The following is a 13,023-nucleotide window of genomic DNA, read 5'->3' on the forward strand; positions in this document are numbered from 1 at the left end:
AGTGGGGCGTTTCCCAGGGTAGGGCCTGGCCGAACATCCCAGGGCCACTCCGAGCACTCGGGGCCTTGTCTGCACTCGCCTCTTTCCCTCCAATCTCCCATTGTCACTGGCGCAGCTCTGCACTGGCTTAGAAAAACACCGACAGCCTTCAATATTTTACCTTGTCCGGTGCCACACAGGGTTCAATGACACTGATTGGAAGGTCTGGGACCACCCTGCCTCCGAGTGGAAATGGTGCAAAATCAAGTGCAGATACAGCCTGCGGGCAGCACAGCGTCTCCCAGCCTCGGCCCTGCACTGGACACCGGTGGAGCTAGGTAGTGCAGGGCCACATTACAACACGGGTCTCCAACATGCAGTCCTGGCTGAGGCAAGAGCCAAGCAACTTCTCATCGATCCAAGGCATCACCAACTCTTGCAATTTTATCTCAAATCTCGTGACAGTTGGCGTTTTTCTTGAAGTCCCCGCGCCTGGAACCAGGAGAATAAACCTTGGCTTTCATTGGAAAAGGGAGCCTGGTTCCAGCCTCTGGGAGTGGAGAGATGCGGAAAATGGGGCCCAAGTGCAACCTCCGTGCCTGGACCCCAGAAAGCAAAGCCCCACCCCCACCCCGCAGGGTATTATTTTTCGGAATCTCCTGATTTGAAGCAGGTCTCATGCTTTGGGGGCTGGACTCCTGGTTTTGGGATGTGTGGGGCTTCAATAGTTGCCAAGTGAAGTGTCTTGGAGCTTTGGACTGGATTCCCAAGGGCATTCCAGTCCCGTTCGCTTCCGTGACCCTTAGCCAGTGGTTAGCACACCCATGTTCAGACTCCCCTCTGGAGCGGTGCTAAGCACCAGCTTGGGACTACTGGCGGGGGGTCACTCTCAGGCTCCCCTGTTGAAGCTGTTTCACTTTGTAGAGTAATTCAGTATTCAGGGGATCAGGAACTGGAACCCAGGCTTGCCCCCCGCCCCGCAGCTGAGTGCCCTGCCTTCGGGGCTACAGAGTCATTTGCAGTGTCTCGCTCCGGCCCAAGGCCTGGGCAAGTATTTGATGCCATGTGGAACAGCGACAACAAGAGAAGGTGAGAGGCACCCACTGCGGCCCGGGGGTTGGGCTACTCACCTAGCAGGGGGCAGAGCTGGGCTCAAGTCCCTCTCTAGAGTGGGGATACCAACGTGGTGAGTGCTCTAACCACTGGACTCAAGGGTGCCAGGGGGCACAGGACCACCACCTCCTTGCCCTCCTCCAAGTCTATGACTAGCCCTTAGTTCCTTTGCTTTTGTTAAAAATGCCCAAAACAAAACAATGGTGTTTCCAATTTGTCGACATTTTAAAAAAAATGTGGGTTTGGTTTGACCCAAAGGGAGCCTTGTGTCTGATGTGTCAAAACTGCCAGTCAGTTATTGGCCCCGCGCTGCTGATCGCCTCCCTGAGAGCAGCAGTGTGCCGAGCTCTGGGCGTGCTCTGAGACCAGTCTCTGCCTAGCAGGGTGGCCTTGGCTCTCTGGATGAGGTGCCTGGACATGCCATGCGACTGGGACCTGGGGCAGCCCAGGGCTAGCCACAATGAGGCATATGCCGACATTAGCACAGCACCAGTCTTGTGGCCCATCCAGCCCTTTGCCTACCTCTCGCATTGATTTGCACTTCGGCACTTTCCATCCGAGGATCTCAAAGCGCTTCACCAGCGTGAGTGAAGAAGCCCTGCCAGTGCGGTAGGTCAGTCCTACCAGCCTGGAGCAGCACACGCCTGATGGAGCTGAGACTACGGCCTACTCCTGCTAAGGAGTGAGTCTGCGATCTCACTGCTAGGCAACGCTATACCCTGTATTCAAGGGATGGAAAGCTACAAAACTCTGCCTATGCGTAAAGCTCAACGGTACGGTCAAGAGTGGTCCCAGCCTGGGCCTGGCACCCTGATAAATGTCTGTCTGTCTCTCTGTCTGTCGTGCAGCAAATGCTCCTGCTTGTTTAGTCTGGCAGACCAGGGATCCGGGGAAGGGTGGAGCAGAGAAGCAACCTACTCTCATTTTGCGCCCGCTCCTTTAGACAGGGACACAGCCCAGGACATGAGCTGTAAATACAACAGGTCCTGGGCCTGGGGGCTGGAGGCAGGCAGCCAGTTAACGTTTAAGGAATTTAAAAAAGAGAATTCCTATGGCAAGGGGCTTGTTTGTCTGCGGCGCTGGCTTGCCGGGGCGGATCCCAGCTCTCCTGCCATGCGGCAGGAAACAGGAAGGTTTGTGCTCACCCCCTCCTGCCTGCGCTCTGAGGAGGGCTCATTAAGCAGCCCTATTTTCAAACTGAAGTTGCAGGCAACAAAGCTGGAGTTCACACACACTCCCCTCCACTCAGCAAACAGGCACCAGCCGCACCCGGCAGGGAGAGGAGCCTTCTGTGGTGTGTGGGCGACGACCCGGTGGGAGCTGCAGAGCCTAAGGCCCAGGGGCAGCGCAGCAGCTCAGGGGCGAGTGAACTAGGTTCACCTTCGCCTCGAGGCCATCCGCACTGAGCATCCCCGTGACCTGGGAGAGCATGGCAGCAGCGCAGATTGCAGTGCAGGGGCTACTGCTGGGTGCAGCCTTGCTGCAGCTGGAAGGTGAGTTCCTTCCCAGGGCCCTGCCTCTGGCACTGGCCTTGTGGCGGGTTCTAGCCGAAGGGCTGACCAGGGCAGGCAGGGATTTCTGGGGGGCAGTCTGTTACTTCCGTTCTCTGCACTGACTGTGGGTAAGATGGGAACCCCCTGCTGCTGTCCGCGGAGGAGCGAGTGCTCACCCTGCCCTGGGCGAGCTATTTCCTCTTGCCTGGAATTGCCTTTTCCCTGAGATCGGCACAAGAGAGCCGGGCAATGCGCAGTGGCCATCGGGCGTGGCCGTGGGAGGACAGCCTATAGCCAGCATTCTGCAAGGCTGGGGTTGTCTTGAACCCCATTTTATTGGGGTTCTTCCCCATGTAGCACAGCTCCTGGGTCTGGCCCATCAGCTGGTTGCTGAGCAGCTCCGAACACCAGGGCAGACCAACCAGGGAAATGTTGATTCCTTGGGACAGAGCCATTGTCTTGCCGCCTCTTTCCTTTGCTTTTGTGCATCTCAAACTGCGAGTGCCTCGGGGTCAGAGGGAGCTTTTCTCTCTCTGCATCGCTCGGTGTTTAGCTCGGGTGCCAATGCTGGCAGCTCAGTGCTCTGAGCGCAGAGCTGGGGTGCAGCCGGGTCTGCCTGGGGTCGGCACAGACCTACCAGCCGGCTCAGTCTCTGCTCACAGAGCTGGCAAAGCTGCTTTTTATCCCTTCACAGGCGGGTGAAGGAAGCATTGGAAACACTTAGACAGAGCGGTTCTGGAACTCTGAATAGGGACAATGCCGCTTTGAGTCACTGCAAATTATCCTCTCTTTCACACGGGCTCGAAACGTTCCCAACGGCCAAGCTCCCACCGCTGTCCTGGCTGGTGTCGCTGAGCATTCGCTCCAGGGGTCGGACCCTGCAGCTACTGTACAAGACGGGGGGTAATTCGCAGACAAAAGCGCCTTCATTCCCTGCAGTTAGGGCTGTAAACAGGAATCCGGAGCGAGAAGGGAACGAAAGCAGAATGCAGCACTGGTGTGTTTTAAAATAACATAAACGGCTGAAAAGGAGGAAATTCAAAGGTAATGTTACACAGACACACACACACACACACACAAACATGGAAATGCTGAGTCCAATACCCTTAACTCTGCCCTTGTAGTGCCAGCACCTTGTAGAAGGCAAGTGCTTCCCAATCTTTTCATTCTGGCAGCCTCCTCGTCACCCACTGCTGGTGTGGCCGGGCTCTACTGAATCCCACGCCGGGCGGTGAACGCACCCAGACCAGCCCTGGTGCATATCGCAGGGTGCCCATGTTCTACAGCAGAACGCAATAGCAAACATAACATTTCACCGTCTGCCATGTCAGCCATTTGTCTCATGCTCCTGGTTCTGCTTCTGCCACCCTTGTTCATGCCAGGCTCCCTACTCGTGAGACAGTCCCTGGGACACCAGGACTGTGTAGGGTTGTCACCCATCTGAGTTTACCTGGACAGTCCAGTTTTGGGCTTCTGTGTCCAAGTGTCATTTAGGGTAGCCAGGTTTCGACCAGAAAGGCCAGTTGAAAAGGGGACCTGGCAGTGTCTGGTCAGATGTATTGACTGGACACCAAAAGTCCGGTTACCGTGGGGCGGGGGCAGGCAACAGGTCATTAACCTGTGCCAGGCCCTGCTCAGCCAGGGCCACTTCCTACCTGCAAGCAGGCTCTTCGTCAGACGGCAACAGCTCCTGTCCAAGCCCCGGAGCAGAGGGAGCCCAGTGATTGGGGGCGGGGGGGGGAAGAGGTGAGTGAGCGATGGGGGTGGAGCCTTGGGGGAAAAGGTTGGGGGGACTTCGGGGGCCAGTTACCGGCAATTGGAAAGGTGGCAACAACCCTAGTCCTGTAAGGAAGGAATGCTCACTTATGAGTGGCAGGATCAGATCCCATGTCTCTGGTACTGACATGGCCCCATTGTCATGGGATTGGAGTGCTGGACAGATTTGGCTGTATTTATCCACACAGCCCCCGTGAGCTAGGGCCGTGCTGTTAACCCCAGTTACCCTGGTGAACTAGCTTGCTCTCTGGGTTAGGGTTTTGTCCTGCCACCCATCACTGGAGTACCTGAACGCCTTCCAGGGGAAATCACTAGCAAAGTCCCTAGTGGACTCCATGGAGGCTCTGGCATTTCTCCCTTTACAGGGCCAGAGCAGAGCTCTGCTTGGGACAGAAGTGTCTGTTTGGTTGGGGTGAGGAAGAGGACGGCCTAGAGACACACAGGAAGCCTGGGGGCAGCAGGGACTTGACTCCAGTTGTCTCTGTGGCAGGCTAGTGCCCAGCCTTCTTCTCCTCTAACTGTGGGGCGCCCTTCAGCTTCTTTGCTCCTCCAGCAGTTCCCTGCTCTCTTGGCATCACCCAGCACCGCAGCATCAACCCTTCTTGCCTGGGCTGAGGCCTCTGGGATTTTGCAGCTCTACCTGACGCTAGATAAGAAGCCTCCACAGTGTCTCTGGGAGCCGAATGGACCCCGGTGCCAGATTCTTGCTGTCCACTGTGCAAGTGGGTCCGAAAGTCCCCCTCTCCCCTGTCAGGCTGTGACGAAGTGGGACTGTTCTTAATGTTTCCTCTGAATAGTGTGGGGGTGCCTCAGTTTCCCCATGGCAGTTCTAAAGTATCTAGGTGGTGGGGTAAGGGTGTATAATCACTGCAGAGCCCTAGAGGTTAGTTGTCACGGAGTCCCTGGGTGATGCTCTGGAACTGCTCCCTACGAAGCCAGTCAGGACTCTGGGGAAGTCTCCTTTCTGTGAGCAGACTGTCTTCAGGACACACAGCTCACACAGCTTCCACCTTCCTGGGTCTGACCTCGGAGCATTCAGCATCCTCTGCCCCTCCGTGCGCTTCCCACAGTGAGTCCACCCAGGCGGGGTTCCTGGGGAAGCCAGAGGGTCCAGCCCCCCAACTCCGCAGTCAGACGGGACTCTCAGCCAGCCAGTAAAACAGAGGTTTATTAGACGACAGGAACATGGTCTAACACAGAGCTTGTAGGTGCAGAGAACCGGACCCCTCAGCTGCGTCCATTTTGGGGGGCAGTGAGCCAGACAGCCCCGTCTGCCCTTCACTCCATGTCCCAGCCAGCCCCAAACTGAAAACTCCCTCCAGCCCCTCCTCCTCTGGGCTTTGTTCCTTTCCCCGGGCCAGGAGGTCACCTGATTCCTTTGTTCTCCAACCCTTTAGCTTTCACCTTGCAGGGGGGAAGGGCCCAGGCCATCAGTTGCCAGGAAACAGGGTGTCGGCCATTCTCTGTGTCCAGACTCCTGCACACACCTGCCCTCTAGGGCTCTGCAATGATCATACACCCTTACCCCACCCCCTAGATACTTAAGAACTGCCTAGGGGAAACTGAGGCACCCCCACACTATTCAGAGGAAACATTAAGAACAGTCCCACTTCGTCACACAGGCCTCCCCAGTTCCAGTGGGGCAGGTGGTCCCTGCAGCAAGCTGCAGGCCTGGCAGTGGGGTCAGGCTGGGGCTGATGGCTGCCAGAGCTGGCTGAGAGCACAGGACACTCTACAAGGTGGGGGAGAACTACTGCCCCTTGGAGCCCTGCTGCAGCCAGCTCCAGTGTCACCTCCACGCCATCACGCCCAGGGCTCACTCTCACCCAAGGGTCTGCAGGTTGTGTGGCTCTCGCTGGGCCCTCAGGGAGCCCAGGCTGCGCCTGGGACCCAGGCACAGGGGCCACTGTCCTGCTCTTGGGCACTATGGGCTTTTAGTGACTGATGTGTGTACTTGGACTTTCAGAAAGCCTTTGATAAGGTCCCACCTAAGGCTCTTAGGAAAACTCAGCTTTCATGGGATAAGAGGACAGGTCCTCTCATGGATTGGTAACTGGTTAAAAGACTGGAAACAAAGGGTAGGAATAAATGGTCGGTTTTCACCATGAAGAAAGATAAATAGCAGTGTCCCCCAGGGGTCTGTACTGGGAACAGTACTGATCAGCATATTCATAAGTGATCTGGGAAAAGGGGTGAACAGTGAGATGGCAAAGTTTGCAGATGATACAGAACTGCTCAAGATAGTTAAGTCCAAAGCTGACTGTGAAGACATACAAAGGGATCTCACAAAACTGGGTGACTGGGCAACAAAATGGCAGATGACATTCAGTGTTGATAAATGCAAAGTACTGCACATTGGAAAACATAATCCCAATTGCACATATAAAATGATGGGGTCTAAATTAGCCATTACCACTCAAGAAAGAGATCTTGCAGTTGTTGTGGATAGTTCTCTGAAAACATCCACTCAATGTGCAGTGGCAGTCAAAAAAGCAAACAATGTTCGGAACCATTAGGAAAGGGATAGACAATAATACAGAAAATATCATAATGCCACTATATAAATCCATGGTACTTTTGAATACTGCATGCAAATGTGGTCGCCCCATCTAGAATTGGAAAAGGTGCAGAGAAGGGCAACAGAAATGATTAGGGGTTTGGAACACCTCCCATATGAGGAGAGATTAAAAAATCTGGGAATGTTCAGGTTGGAAAAGAGATGACTAAGGGGGAATATGATAGCAGTCTATAAAATCATGACCGGTGTGGAGAAAGTGAATAAGGAAGTGCTATTTACCCCATCACATAACACAAGAATCAGGAGTCTGCCAATGAAATTAATAGGCAGCAAATTTAAAACAAACATAAGGAAGTATTTCTTCACACAAAATGTATAGTTAACCTGTGGAACTCATTGCCAGTGGACATTGCAAAAGCCCAAAGGATAACTGAGATAAAAAAAGAATGAGATAAGTTCATGGAGGATAGGTCCATCAATGGCTATTAGTCAAGATGGGCAGGGATGCAACCCTATGCTCTGGGTGACCCGAAACCTCTGACTGCCAGAAGCTGGGACTGTATGAAAGGGGATGATGGATCACTCGATAAATTGCCCTGTTCTGTTCATTCACTGTAAAGCACCTGGCACTGACCATTGTTAGAAGACAGGACACTGGGCTAGATGAACCATTGGTCTGTCCCAATATGGCCGTTCTTATGTTCTGTTCTAATATTATGGCCCTTGTGTGCATCTCTGGCAGCTGCAGACACAGCAGGTGCTGGCTTCCAGCCCTGGGCTCACTGCTGTGCACCATTGACCTCTGCTGCTCTCTGCTGCTGTGACTGGGGAGACCCACCCCCTGGTTCACTGAATGCTGCAGTAGCCTCGGTGCCTTGTGAAGGCCAAAGGGTGGGATTTGGAATGACACATCCCAACAAGGGGTTTTCTGGATAATGGGATCTGCCAGTGGATAGTTGGAAGTTGATAGTAATTAATATAAATCAGAAGTTAGGAATTGTAGTAATTTGATAAGGGAAGCAAAGGGACACCGAGAAAAATCTATGGCCAGCAGAGTTAAGAACAATCAATATAGGCTTATAGAAAATAGATCCTGTCAAACTAACTATATCTTTTTTTTTATGAGACTGCAAGTTTTGCTGATAAAGGTAACAGTGGTCATGGGATATACTTAGACTCCTGTCAGGCATTTCACTTAGCACCACGCAACGTTTTGATTAGAACACTAAAACAATTTACAATTAACATGGCACATATTAAATGGATTAAAAGCTGGCTATCTGATAAGTCTCAAAATGTAACTGTGAACAGGGTATCATCACTGACTGGGTGTGTTTCGAGTGGGGTCCTGCAGGGTTAGGTTCTTGGCCCTACACTAGTTAATGTTTTTATCAATGGCCTGGAAGAAAACATAAAATCATCACAGATAAAGTTTGCAGACGGCACAGAAATTGGGGGAGTGATAAATAATGAAAAGGACAGGTCACTGATTCAGCGTGATCTGGTCATTTGGTAAGCTAGGTGCAAGCAAACAATATGCGTTGTAATACAACTAAATGTAAACGTGTGCATTTAGGAATCAAGATGGTAGGCCCTTGGCCATACTTACAGGATGACTCTATCCTGGGATGCAGTGACTCTGAAAAAGATTTAGGGGTCATGGTGGATAATCAACTGAACCTGAGCTCCCAATGCAACGCTGTGGCCAAAGAGCTAATGCGATCCTGGGATGCATACAGGAGAATCTCAAGGACGAGCAGAGAAGTTATTTGACCTCTGAATTTGGCACTGGTGCTACGGCTGCTGGAGTTCTGTGTCCAGTTCTGTGCTCGCAATTCAAGAAGGATGGTGATAAATTGGAGAGGGGTCAGAGAGGAGCCACCAGAATGATTAAAGAATTAGAAAACCTGCCTTAGAGTGAGAGACTCAAAGAGCTCAGTCTATTTAGCTGAACAAAGAAGGTGAAGGGGTGACTTGATCACAGTCTATAGGTACCTACATGGGGAACAAACGTAATAATGGGCTCTTCAGCCTAGCAGAGAAAGGTCTAATGTGAGCCAGTGGCTGGCAGTTAAAGCTAGACAAATTCAGATTGCAAATAAGGCATGAGTTTTTCACGGTGAGAGTAAGTAACCTTTGGAACAATTTACCAAGGATCATGGTGGAGTCTCCATCACTGACAAGTGACAATGTTGAATTCAAGATGGGTTGTTTTTCTAAAAGCTCCGCTCTAGGGATTATTTGGGGCAGGCCTCTGGCCTGTGCCACACAGGAGGTCAGAGTAGATGTAGCTGTGTGGGTCCCGAGATGGGTTGTAATTGTTTGTGACACCCCACATGGGTTCTGGTGAGGGGTTCATGTACATCATGAAACGAGCTCTCTGGTGACCTGCTGACAACAGCCGCCCCAGTGCTGTTCAGACTCGACCCCGCGGGCAGTGAGGCCAGGCCCCAGCCTTGCTGTAACCCTGCCCTGGCTGGGCTGACGCCAGGGGGTGGGTCCGGGACGCGTCCTTGCGTTGTGCCAGGAGGGGCCTGTGCTCCTGGGGAGGGATCGCACCCAGGGATCAATGGCCCCTGCTTTGTTTTCTGGAGTCTCCCCCCGGGCTGTGGTTCTGTGGGGCCGTGTGCCATTCACTGCCTGTCAGGGTTGTTCTCCAGGCAGGACAATGCTGCGATTGTGCAGCCCTGCTCCCAGGGCGGGTCACTTTCTGCAGACACATTCACATGGAAAAGTTCCCTGACAAAGAGGGAAGGAGAGAAAAGCTGTGCTGGGGGGGGGGGGGGGGGGGACGGACGACACGACACACCAGCCCCCAGGGGAGAGCACCTTCAGCCAGGGACTCTGCACAGCGACTCAGGAGTGCAGCTCCAATTTGGAGACTAGGACTCGCTGTTCACAAACCCCGTCCTGGCCACTCCCTGCCACTTGACTTGCCATTTTCAGAGCAGTTTTGCTTCCACGGGGCTTGGGCCCTGCAGAGAGAAGATGGCAGCCCCAGGCCAGCCTGACGGGGAGGGTGTGGGTCTGTCCAGTGAACTACACGAGCCCCAGGCCTCGGGCTCCCCCTCCAGCCCAGCTCGCCGCGAAGCCTCTGTCTGTTCTCCTTCTGCAATAGCTTTTGGGGCGTATGTGGTGCATGACAGCATTTGGGCCACTGAGAGTCCCAGCCACAGCACCGTGATGTCCCGACTGTCCCAGACACCAGCCCAGACCCCAGGACAGCCACACGGGCCAGGGAGCCCACCGCAAGCCGCATCCACTGCATGCGAACCAGACGCTGTCGGCTGCAGGAGAGGGGCTGAGAGGCCATGGGTGCTGTGAGCGGAGGAAGGAGCTGGTGCTCCAGGAGCTCCGGCATTGGCCTGGAGCGCTAACGGCTGCTCCTGGGGTGGCAGAGTCACTCTGTTAGCCTTTCTGAGTGCCAGTTTCCTGGCAGTCCCCGGCGAAGGGGATTGACATGCAGCACCTCCAGGGTTGTTAGGTGTCAGCGGCAGGAATGGAGGCCATTGCTGGCCCCTGTGCTGGGCCCTGTCCACTAGACCTTGCTGCCCCCAGGCCCCTAGCACTGGGCAATGGCAGCTCACGCGGGTTTGTTCTCGCCCACTGTGAACGCTTTTCAGCCTCCCCATTCTGCGGAAAATCAAAACCCCATTAAAGGAACGAGCAAAAACCTGCTCAACTTTAGGGGTGGGGCTGTGACCATGGACGTGAACAGCGCCACCTGCTGGCTGAACATCCTCATCCACTGCGCTCCCCCGCATACTGCTACTCCCCGGGGAGCCCATGCCTTGGGATGTGGGGCTGCCCTCCAGCTGCCCAGCCAGCACCGGGGAGACGAGCTGCTTCTTGCCAGAGTTCAGAGAGGAGGCCAGCAGCAATAGGCAAAGGACAGCCGTTCCCCCCCCGCCCCCCCAGCCTCAGCCCCCTCCCAGGCCGGCGCCTCTCTGCCACGTAGGGGCTACGGGACAACAAGCTGCACCTGGGTCTGTGCGAGAGGGGGCAGACGCTGTAGAGCAGGGGGAAGGTTGCAGCAGTGCTGGCTTTCCCCAAGGTGAGAGCTGCAGCCCCAGGGGCGGTGACCCACTGTTCAGCATCGCCATGTCCTCCTGCCATCCCCCAACGCGGTCACTGGACCCGGCCCCCAGTGTCAGCCCAGCCAGGGGCCTGGCCTCACTGCCCGCGGGGTCGTGTCTGAACAGCACTGGGGCAGCTGGTCTCCCAGCTGGTGTGGCTCAGCATTGCTCCAGTGGGCCAGCCAGCCGCCGGCCGCCCAGGAACTGGTGTGTATGACTTGCATGGCAGTAGCTCATTTCAAGCAGGGGAGAGCCGGCCCTCTTGTGCGTCGCTCTTTTTTCTGTGGCAGTGACCAGCAGGCCTAGTGCTAATGAGAACGGAGACAGAGGCTTTGCTGCCTGGCTCTTCCGTGCAAAGGGAAACCAGCCAGAGGGAAGCTGGGGCGGTGTTAGAGATGGCCACAGACAGCACTGACAGGTGGGAACTCCCCATGCCAATGGTGGGTTTTAACTCCCACCCAGGACTCGCTCCAACACCGTTCTCGGCTGTATCAGCAGCAGTCACCTTGGTCGGCCACACACCGCCCCAGCACCCCCAGCCATCTTTCAGGCACCTCCTTCCCCTGGAGCTGTGGCCGAGTCCTCTGTGCAGCGTGGCGGGCTCACGGGACCAAGAGCTCAGGCTGCTCCTTGGGCTTGTTCCCCCAGCCAGCGTGCCAACTCTCTGATTCCCTTGCCCCTGCAGCTCTGAGCTCCCTCCTCACCCCACCCTGCCAGGGACACACAGGGCACGGCGCACACACCCCTGAGCCCGCGGCCCTCGCTTCTTCCCTGGAGGGCAGCAAGATGTCAGAGCAGGATTTTCTCTCCACTGTGTTTTTCCTGCTTGCTCTGCAGTCGTGCTCTACGTGGCTGGAGCGTCGGATTTGGATCCCCCATGGTTTGGTTGAAAGTTTCCCTACAAATTCTATCCGAGGCAGACAGCTGGCATGGAAAGTTTCAGCCTGAATGGTTAGAGTTTGACGAAGTTGTAAAGAAATTAAACCAGGGTCTTACGTTGGGCAGTGTTGGGCACCTTAACCCCACGTGATGCTGCCCAGTCCCGCTTTAATATACAGTGTTGCTTGGTCATGTTCTGGTGGCTTCTGCAATCGAAGCCGAGGGGAGGGGGAGCAACTAAAGGGCTTCTAAGCCAGTTAAAGGGGTGTGACCCAGGAGCACCACACTCAGGGCTCACTGTCCCAGGGCTCATGGGGTCCCTGAGGGCCCTTTCCTTGCACACCCCAACTCCCATTGACATCAGGAACTTAGAGTAGCTGCCCTGGTCTCTTGTGCCCTGAATTAAAATCCTTCAGTCCTTGACAGTAAAAAGGAATAATTTATCTCAAAATGTGAGTCCAGGGGAAAACACAGTGTCTGAGTCTTACTGTCGGGACTCCCAACTCCTTGCCCAAACCGCTGTCTTCACATCCTTCAGCCATTCCCATCACTGCATCCCAACTTAGTTCTCGTAACCCCGGCGATGACAGTCTGTGGGGCAGCTCCTGGTTTCAGTGATATCGGTGGTGTGGATCCTCCAGGGCCAAGTAACCCTGATTTACAGCCATGGAACTGGGAGCCAAATCTGCCCCTTGCAGATGATTCCAGGCTCTCACGAAGATTGGCTCAGGCGGGACCCGTTGCTGTTATGGACCCTGGGCAGTCCAGCAGCGCTCAGCACGCTCTGGGCTGCCAGGAAGGACCAGCTCCTGCCCTCCAGAGCGGACATTTTTGGCCAGTGTGTTAGGAAGTTCGGAGCTCGCAGATCCCAGCTGGCACCATGACAACCTGCCATCGTCTTGGGGATGTGTCATGACCCTGTCTGTGGTGCTTCCATCCCTTTGAGCCAAAGAGAAGGGATCGATGGGGGTTGTGCTGTAACCCTGCCCCTTGGGCCAGTGTCCAGCGAATGCGAGCAGCGCATGCCTGGGGAGGGGTATCCTGCGCCTGACTTAGCTTGGAAGTTCTTTGGTGTGGGGACTGTCTTTTTACGTTGTTTCTACAGCCCCTAGTACGATGGGGCTCAGGCCCATGGCTGGGTCTCCTATGTCCATAGGCACCGACTCCATGGGTGCTCTGGGGCTGGAGC

General features: G+C 54.8%; 1 protein-coding gene across 2 annotated transcripts in view; it reads left to right on the forward strand.

The window, feature by feature from the left end:
• The first annotated feature begins 2,288 nt into the window (after positions 1–2,288).
• The window catches only part of ROBO4 (roundabout guidance receptor 4), a 68,665-nt gene continuing 57,930 nt past the window's right edge, over positions 2,289–13,023 (forward strand). For both annotated transcript variants that reach the window (XM_073320877.1, XM_073320878.1), the window contains exon 1: positions 2,289–2,585. In XM_073320877.1, the coding sequence (XP_073176978.1) occupies positions 2,522–2,585 (64 nt within the window). In that variant the 5' untranslated portion in view covers positions 2,289–2,521. The remainder of the gene's footprint in view (positions 2,586–13,023) is intronic.

The sequence above is a fragment of the Lepidochelys kempii genome, chromosome 22 (assembly GCF_965140265.1).
Source record: "Lepidochelys kempii isolate rLepKem1 chromosome 22, rLepKem1.hap2, whole genome shotgun sequence".
Taxonomy (NCBI): domain Eukaryota; kingdom Metazoa; phylum Chordata; order Testudines; family Cheloniidae; genus Lepidochelys; species Lepidochelys kempii.